General features: G+C 33.5%; 1 protein-coding gene across 1 annotated transcript; it reads left to right on the top strand.

Moving 5' to 3' along the window:
• The first annotated feature begins 670 nt into the window (after positions 1 to 670).
• LOC104105157 (laccase-12-like) lies at positions 671 to 3,644 on the top strand. The gene is made up of 6 exons (XM_009613410.4): positions 671 to 849; positions 941 to 1,092; positions 1,212 to 1,456; positions 1,592 to 1,720; positions 1,866 to 2,822; positions 3,220 to 3,644. Exons 1-6 carry the CDS (start codon positions 739 to 741, stop codon positions 3,348 to 3,350), a joined length of 1,725 nt encoding a protein of 574 aa, XP_009611705.1. The 5' UTR covers positions 671 to 738; the 3' UTR covers positions 3,351 to 3,644.
• Positions 3,645 to 9,485: the final 5,841 nt, after the last annotated feature.

Here is a 9,485-nt window from a genome sequence, read left to right as displayed (position 1 = left end):
CCTACTCCTGTCTTGGAATAACGGTAAAGTTGTCACCATGTGACATATAGGTCACGGGTTCGAGATGTGGAAGCAGCCACTAATGCTTGCATTATGGTAAGTTGTCTATATCACACCCGAGTTGCGGCTCTTCCCCGAACACTGCATAAATACGGAATACTTTGTGCAATAGGCTACCCATTTTCACTTCCTCCCACTATTCACTTCTACCCCTGATTATACATTCTCAGTATCATAAATATTTTCATCATCTGTTCACCCAAAGAATATATATAGGTAAGCCTTCTTAAAATATGAAATTTACAAATTTAACTGACAATGTATATAGCTTAAAACTCTTAATGTTAATATACTCGAAGAGCAAATGTTTTCATTTAATAAAGTGTGATAGACAAAGATAGGTGGTATATAATCATAACAACAAACTCCAGTTTGTTGGATAACAGCACATCTTTGATGTTAAGCAAAAACCATAATATTGATATTTCCTTGAAAATAAAAGATATAACAAACTCAAAGAAAAAGACTTATAATGTAAGCATGTCAAATTACTTGCTGCAGTTAGAGATAGGCTAAGTTGTTGAACCAACACCTTCTACAGGGTTGAACTAAGTTTTGAAACTTACTTCTCTCTTCTTTTCTCCCTATAAAAACAGATCCTCAACTCTACTATCTTTCACAAACAAGCACTGACTTCTATCTACTAATACTCAGAAATAGTTTAAGAAAAGGAAAAGAATGGAGGGTTTCAAAAGCATTGCTAACCCTTTGAGTTCTTTCTTCTTTATATGCATTTTGCTTCTCTTTGCAAATGCAGCATTTGGGAAAACTCACTACCATGATTTTGTTGTAAGCTATCTTAGATTTCCCTTTGTTGTATGCTAACATTTCGTAGATTTTACAAACTCTTATGATACTGACCTCTGTTTTATTGTAACAGATTCAAGCAACACCAGTGAAGAGGCTGTGCAAAACTCACAACACCATAACGGTGAACGGACAATTCCCTGGACCAACATTAGAAGTAAACAACGGGGATACTCTAGTTGTCAACGTTGTTAATAAAGCTCGATATAATGTCACAATTCACTGGTAAATTCATGCATGCAGAACTCCAATGAACTGATATATGTTTCTCAATAAAATAGACGCGATTATATGTAATGACATTTTCTTTGACATTTTTATACTACTTTGTTTTGTATCAAAAGGCATGGGGTAAGGCAAATGAGAACAGGATGGGCAGATGGACCAGAATTTGTCACTCAGTGTCCGATTAGACCAGGAAAGAGTTACACTTACCGGTTTACAATTCAAGGACAGGAAGGAACTCTTTGGTGGCACGCTCACAGCTCGTGGCTCAGGGCTACGGTTTATGGAGCTTTAATTATCCATCCAAAAGAAGGAGAATCCTATCCATTTGCTAAGCCCAAAAGAGAAACACCAATTATGCTTGGTACTACTTCTACCTTCTCTTCAATACCAAAAGCTTTGATCATTTCTGTAAACGAATAGTACTAGTTATGCATTTTCGCGTATATTCTGTTTTTTAGAAATTTCGTTGAAATGATAGTTTGACGATGATGATTAGGTGAGTGGTGGGATGCAAACCCTATTGACGTTATAAGACAAGCGACAAGAACAGGAGCAGCTCCTAATGTATCTGATGCTTACACCATTAATGGTCAACCAGGTGACCTCTACAAGTGTTCCAGTCAAGGTTAGCAAGTTTACTCAAAACAATGAAACCATCTAATACACTTAATTATCAACTAAGGGAAGCAAGTTTACACTAACGTTCCCCAAACTATGATTTGATATCTTACCTGTTCAGGACATGTTTTCATAGATATCCTTTTTTGCAGATACCACCATAGTCCCTGTGGACGCTGGCGAAACCAACCTCCTTCGAGTTATCAATGCTGCACTCAATCAACAACTTTTCTTTACTGTGGCCAACCACAAGCTTACTGTTGTTGGAGCAGATGCCTCTTATGTTAAACCCTTTACAACATCAGTCCTCATGCTCGGACCAGGCCAGACAACTGATGTCCTGATCACAGCTGATCAGCAACCAGCTAGATATTACATGGCAGCACGTGCCTACGCAAGCGCTCAAGGCGCTGCCTTTGATAATACGACAACCACAGCCATCCTTGAGTACAAGACAGCTTCTTGTTCTTCCAATTGTGTCAAGACAAATCCAGTTTCCCCATCTCTACCAGCATATAATGACACGGCCACTGCAACAGCCTTCACAACCAAATTCAGAAGCCCAAGAAAGGTCGAGGTGCCCACTGAGATCGATGAAAATCTATTCTTCACAGTCGGGCTAGGACTCAACAATTGCCCAAGAGGCGCTCGATCCAGAAACTGTCAAGGTCCAAATGGAACTCGATTCACTGCCAGTATGAACAATGTATCATTTGTTCTACCATCCAACTATTCCCTGCTACAAGCACATCACCAAGGCATACCTGGTGTTTTCTCAACTGATTTTCCAGCAAAACCACCTGTAAAATTTGATTATACAGGCAATGTAAGCCGGTCACTATGGCAACCTATTCGAGGAACAAAGCTGTACAAGCTGAAATATGGGGCAAGAGTGCAAGTTGTGTTACAAGGGACAAGCATCTTCACTGCTGAGAACCATCCAATTCATCTTCACGGATATGATTTTTACATCATTGCAGAGGGTTTCGGTAACTTTAATCCAAAAAGAGATACAGCTAAATTCAACCTTGTTGATCCACCTCTCAGAAATACGGCCAGTGTACCCGTCAATGGATGGGCGGTTATCAGATTTGTCGCTGACAATCCAGGTAACTGAATATAAAGGGAAACGACTACATACTCATTTCTCTAATATTTCAAACTCTTTTCTATACTATGTTTACAATTCGAAAAATAAAAAAAGGAAATACACAAAGAAGCTAAAAGGATTCAACATCTAATATATATACAACAACAACAAACCCAGTAATTCCCACAAGTGGATTCTGGGGAGGGTAAGGCTGTAAGCAGCCTTGCCCCTACCCTGGAAGGGCAAAGAGTGTGTTTCCGATAGATCCGGGAACAGAACAACTAATATATATATACATGAATAAAAATTAACCTTATATACACGGTGTAATTTTCGGCGAAGGGGGTTTGGCTGAACCCCTTCCGCCCACCTAGCTCCGCCACTGAATTCGACTAACAATATTCTTTTTTTAACAGGAGTTTGGCTAATGCATTGTCACCTGGATGTTCACATTGGCTGGGGTTTGGCAATGGCGTTCATCGTCGAAAACGGAGTTACTGAACTAGAATCACTGGAGGCTCCTCCAGTAGATTTGCCTGTCTGTTAACAACTGCAACAAGGACAACATAATACATAATTCAGAACCTTAGAGAAATCAACTTAGCCATTCTAAATGATGTTTCCCTACAATGGGGCTAGTTCTTTTCTTGATTTCCTACATTTGTGCTCCTTTTCCTAGAGTAACTTTGTTGGTTATTTTGATTGATGACTGGGACAAGATGGTGCCAAAAGTTGCAACTGAGTTCACCATCTGTCCTAGGATTAGGACAGCATATTCCCATATTAAAGCAGATGTATTGTTTAGTGTGCAATTAATAGAGAGAAATATTTGAGTTTTGAACTGTACTGCAATTACAAACTGCCTATTGTAGAAACTAATTTGGCATGAACCGTTGACTTTTAAGATATGTTGGGTGGACTCTCCAAAATATTGTCGTACTCTTATCGAAACCTCTAAAATTATATTATTTTTGGAGGATCCGACATGCAACCGGTCAAATTTATAGAGAGTGTGAGCAACATAGCTTAAGACAGATCGATCTCTCAAGAAATTAAATATATAAAGAGGATGATACCAGGCAATAGCATTAAACTTGAACAAACAAAGAAATCCGCGAGTCAGTAGATTAGCAGGGCGGATGTAGTGTAAAATAACTTTGAGCTCAAATCCCGTTTATGTGTTAAATATTCCATAAAACAAGTACAAATAATAGATTTGGAACCTAATAAATCAAAGCAGTAAAATTTCGAACTCGAAACCATAAAGTTCAAATCTTGAATTTTTTTTGTGTAAGATTTATGTTTCAACATAATTTTAATAAATTAATAATCTTTCATAAAGGCTAAAGGCGCATATTTGCCTTGGTGATCATACTCGCTATGCTGAGTTTTTTTCTATTTATTTTACATATAGTTAATGAAAGGTTGCTCTTCCTTTTATTTTTATATCAATTTCAACATTGATCTTTTGAATTTTTCAAAAATGTAATTTACATAATATCAAACTAGATAAAAGTTCTATAAATAAACTTTTTATAATTAGAAACACTCAAAAACATATGAAAAAGTTATGGACAAAAAGAAGTTTGTGTGACTCATCAAATAGTAAAAAATTTCAGAAAGTTCATAAAAGTTTATTATTCCCTATATTTCACTTTGTGCTAATGAATATAGAGTTAGAACAACTATATTGATTCTAAAAAGAAAAATGATAACTCACTAAAGATATTACCTCCAATTTACCTCGTTAGATAGAATTAGTAGCTACAAACACAATATCGTTTTTTTTATAGTTTTTTTGATCGATGATGTTGGTGTCAGCAGTGGCGTAGTGTGTCAAGAGTGGTCAAGCGCATCCTCTTCGCCGAAAAATTATACAGCGTATATAAGTTAAATACTACTTTATATGATTATATATTATATTTTTAACATCCTTAACATATTTGAGAAAGGTAGTCTAGTGGTTCAGGGTGTTCAAAGTGACGTGTTGTTCACGAGTTCAAGGTTCTGCCCATTTTATTCACAAAACTACACGGAGACCATCATATATGGTCTATTGGTTCTTTTTCAATCTAAAGAATTTCTTAATAAAATAACTCTTAAAAATTAAAATTTGTGTGAAAATAAATAACTAATCTTAAAGTAATTTTTTAACTAAAAATTATTTCTTAAATAAATTTTAAAATTTAAAAGTCAAGCTCTAAAAAAGTTTCTTCAACAAAAGCTCTCTACAAACTACAAATCCTCTCAACTCTCTCATTCCATTTGTTTTATGCTTACTTTTATTAGTAAATTTTCTAATTGTGTCTTTTTGTTATTTTAAATTGATTAATAAAGCTACAGTTCTATTAAAAGTTTTTTTATTGTTTAGCGAAATGTTGCGTAGTTTGATCTAAAAATTTTGGTACAGTCAGACATCTCTATAAAAATATCCCTATATAACAATCATTCATTATAAAAGCCAAGTTTTTCTCTATACCAGTTTTTAAGTTATATTTTACCTCTCTATAACAGTTTTTTTTTTTTACCTATAACAGCAACATCCATATTTATAGCAAAACACTGTTTGTAAAATTATCCCTCCATAAAAGCCATATAGAATCTTTAAGATTACTAATAATAATTCAAAAAGTATGCACACAATCTTTTCCATTGAACAAAGTTTCTATCTTGCATAAAACATAAGATTTGAAGTTTTAAAACGGCAAATTTTCCATTAGATACTTTTTGCTAAAAATTTGGACACAAATCTTCACAAATTCAAGCGTTATATCGATAGTAAGAGAATTGAATCTACGAAACAACAATTACAAATTTCTTCCATCAATCTTGAAAGGTTTTATTTTTCTAATAGCTTTAAATTGTGTGTTTTAGAGTTTAAATCTTTGTACATTTAGCTATAAATTTATTAATAATGTTTTAGCTTTCTTCAATATTTACCTAGTGAAATATGTATATCTTTTAAGATTTTAAATTAGAATAATATTTTTATCTTTTATATGTAACATTTAAAAAAGAAAAATAATTAATTATTTGATAAATTTTATCTATAACAAACAAAAAAATATTTAAACGTCAAATGTTGTTATAGGTGTATAACAACCATTCACCATAAAAGTCAAAACATATCGAAACAAACAAGGCTGTTATGGAGAGGTTTGACTGTACACCATTCATTGAAAAAAAAATTATTAACTTGTTTAAAGTTTGAATACCTGACTACGTCACTAGGTGTCAGAGTCAGCTTATGTGCATATCGGTTATTTTATCTGTACTTGATATCTTCCATCAGCATAAGTACCGCATAACTGCCTACCAAGATTTAGGGAGAGAAGAAATTATCTAATATTTTGTTGGTTCTGTAAGGATTTTAAGGTCTCACGATTTTACTCACTTCACTGACCATTAGGTTATACCGTTGGATAATACCATATCAATATAGTCACAAAGTTATAAATGTTCTTATTAATAGAAAAAAGGTCTCACGATTTTACTCTCACTTCACTGACCATTAGGTTATACCGTTGGATAATACCATATCAATATAGTCACAAAGTTATAAATGTTCTTATTAATAGAAAAAAGGTCTCACGATTTTACTCACTTCACTGACCATTAGGTTATACCATTGGATAATACCATATCAATATAGTCACAAAGTTATAAATGTTCTTATTAATAGAAAAAATGTGTAAGTGATAATAATAAAATAATAACACTTTTTTTTGGTAATTAACTATAAAATAAAATAAAATAAAAAAATAATAATAATAACACTTGGACTCTGAATAAGCACTATTCCTGAGCTAACGTATGTAAGTACGCAGGGCGGCTTTTGGATAAAGACACTGAAGTCCAAGCTTTAGGCCCCCAACTTTAGAGGATCTCACTTTTTACCCTATAATTGTTTTTTTAGATTAACTATTTTTACTCTTAATACATATCTTGGTAAAAACTGAAAACCAAAAATATATATGTTCCCTAAAATTGGGCCCCTAACATGTAAATGCAAAATTTATGAAAGTAATCAAGTGATTATGTCTTTTCCTTATTATGTAAATCTTTCCACTTTCTTTTTAGGTTTTCACAATATTCAATTTTTTTTAATGTTTCTCAGTTCTCACCAAACGTTACTACTATTATATTTTTCTTTTGTGTCTCCAAGAGATCCTATTGTTCTGCATTTTTCGTAAAAATAGCACGAGCTAACCAGTTTTCGGACTCGTAATTGAAAAATAGTTAGCGTTTGTAAAGTCATTAAAAAATAGCCACTATTTTACTGCAACACGGACCGGTCCAACATAATATACTGGAGATTAGTGCACATGTGTATAAACTTCTAGCATATTATGCTGGAACTCCAACACGCGGAAAGTTCCAGCATAATATACTGGAGATTGGAGAACCTGTGTATGAACTTCCAGCATATTATGCTGGATCGGTATATTATACTGGAACTCCAGCATATTATGCTGGAATATTTTTCGAATTTTGAACAGTATTTTCGTTCAGATTTATCTTTACATGAAAAGTGATTAAATTTTGATTACTTTTTAAACTGTGACTATTTTTCAATTACCACTTGTAAATCTAGCTATTTTTGAATTTTTCCCGCATTTTTCGCCTATCAAGCTAAAGCCTATGAGAAGTATATTGTGAAAGCAACAAATATTTATTTTCACATCAAGTTAATGAATCAGGTTCTTCTATTCCAACTTTTTAGTGTTAGTTTTCATCTAACATTAGTTTTTCTTGATATTTCAATATGTATGCATATATTATTCTTTTAGTATTTATCAAAATTTAAATATATCAAATAGAAAGTATGAATCCGGTTATTCAAAACTTAAGGGAAAAAAAGTTGAATCATTGATACAATACCAAAAAAGAAGAGATGATAGTACTCTAGTCGATATACTCAATCAGATAAAAAGACTTGATTCTTTTTCAAATGCTTATATCGCTTATAGAATAATAATACCAGTTCCTGTAACAATTGCCTCTGGCCGCCCTCGACCACAAACTAGAAACTTGGAAGAAGTTTTTCAAAACGAAAATTAATAAAATCTTACTTAAAATCAATCGTGGAGCAAGAAAGATTGAATGGATTATTTATATTATCGATTGAAAAAGAATTATTAGAAGAAATTTATAATAAAATAATTATTCATAATTTTGCATCTCAAAAAGTTAGGAAATTAGATTTTAAATAAATTATAGTATATAAGAATTTTATTTTTTTGGGAAAAAAATTAAAGGCTTCTTATGCTAGTTTGACTTTAGGCCACCAAAAGTGTTGAGCCGTCCATGTAAGTACGTCTTACACTTTTTCCTTTTCAATTGTGCCCAACAAAAGAGAGAATGGGAGAAGTCAAAGAATGAGGGAATTTGTTTTTTTTTGACATACCACCTACTAAAAGACACATAGTTCGGTTGAACTCAGTAAATTTTATTTAAATTGTGTATTTATATTTTAAAAATTCATTAAATATATACATAAATTAAAGTTAGAACCAAATCATTAGCACTTGAAACTGTCGTTCTAAAATTCAGAACCCATAAAGTTGAAATCCTACTCCACCTCTATAAAAACATCAGCTTGTCGTTCGAGGTTTCTCTAACTAAATTTAGAATTGACAACCAATAAAAAATTTAACAAACTGATTTACTAGGCACAACAAACTTAAGAAGACTTTTTCCATCAACGTAACTTCATCACTAGACTTCATGCATTAATTTGATTTTACTCTTTAATAATAAAACTGTTACACGATTAATGAAGAATTAACATCCTCTAATCAATACCAAATACAATATCCAACTTCCAAGTATGTACTAATTGTAATAGCAGTTGTAATCTAATGAACTGGTGCAAGATTCATTCCAATCAAGGTTATCGATTGGTGTAGAGTTCATTTATGTCACGACCCAAAAAATCATAACCTGTCGTGACGACGCCTATCTCAATACTAGGCAAGTCGACAACATCAATAACCCACGATTTCCTTTAAATTTAAAAACGTAACGTTTAATACAATACCAAAGATCTAGCAATTTCCGATACAACTCTCCCAAAACATGGTGTCACTGAGTACATGAGCATCTAATATGAGTACAAGTCTGAAAAATACGGTCTATAATAGTTTGAGACCAAATACAATAAAAAGGATATAGAGAAGGAGAGACAAGGTCTGCGGAATACGACATCTACCTCAAAATCTCTTGAAAATCAACTGCGCGAAATGATCAGCACCCGCTATGTTCAGGAACACCTGAATCTGCACACGAAGTGCAAGGTATAGTATGAGTACAACCAACTCAGCAAGTAACAATAATAACTAAGGAACTGAAGATAATGACGAGCTACACAGTCATAGTTCACTTTCAGTAGTTCCAGCAAAGAATAGACATGCTTTCAAATCCGACAGTTTAAGTCAAATCAATTTATACAGTTCAATTTCAAGTAATCCGGATATAAATTCTTTCAGAGATTTCACAACAATGACAGATAGCAACCAAGTGCAACAACAAAGGCAAAGCAAGTACAACCTCTCAGGCAACAATCACTTAGCTCGTCACAATAGCTCAACCACTCGGCTCTCAACCCTCAGCACTCACACTCAATGGGTACCTGCGCTCACTGGGGGTGTGTACTGACTCCGGAGGGGCTCCTACAGCCCAA

Source organism: Nicotiana tomentosiformis, chromosome 5 (assembly GCF_000390325.3).
Source record: "Nicotiana tomentosiformis chromosome 5, ASM39032v3, whole genome shotgun sequence".
Lineage (NCBI taxonomy): Eukaryota > Viridiplantae > Streptophyta > Magnoliopsida > Solanales > Solanaceae > Nicotiana > Nicotiana tomentosiformis.
This window is presented reverse-complemented; position numbering and strand designations above follow the sequence as displayed.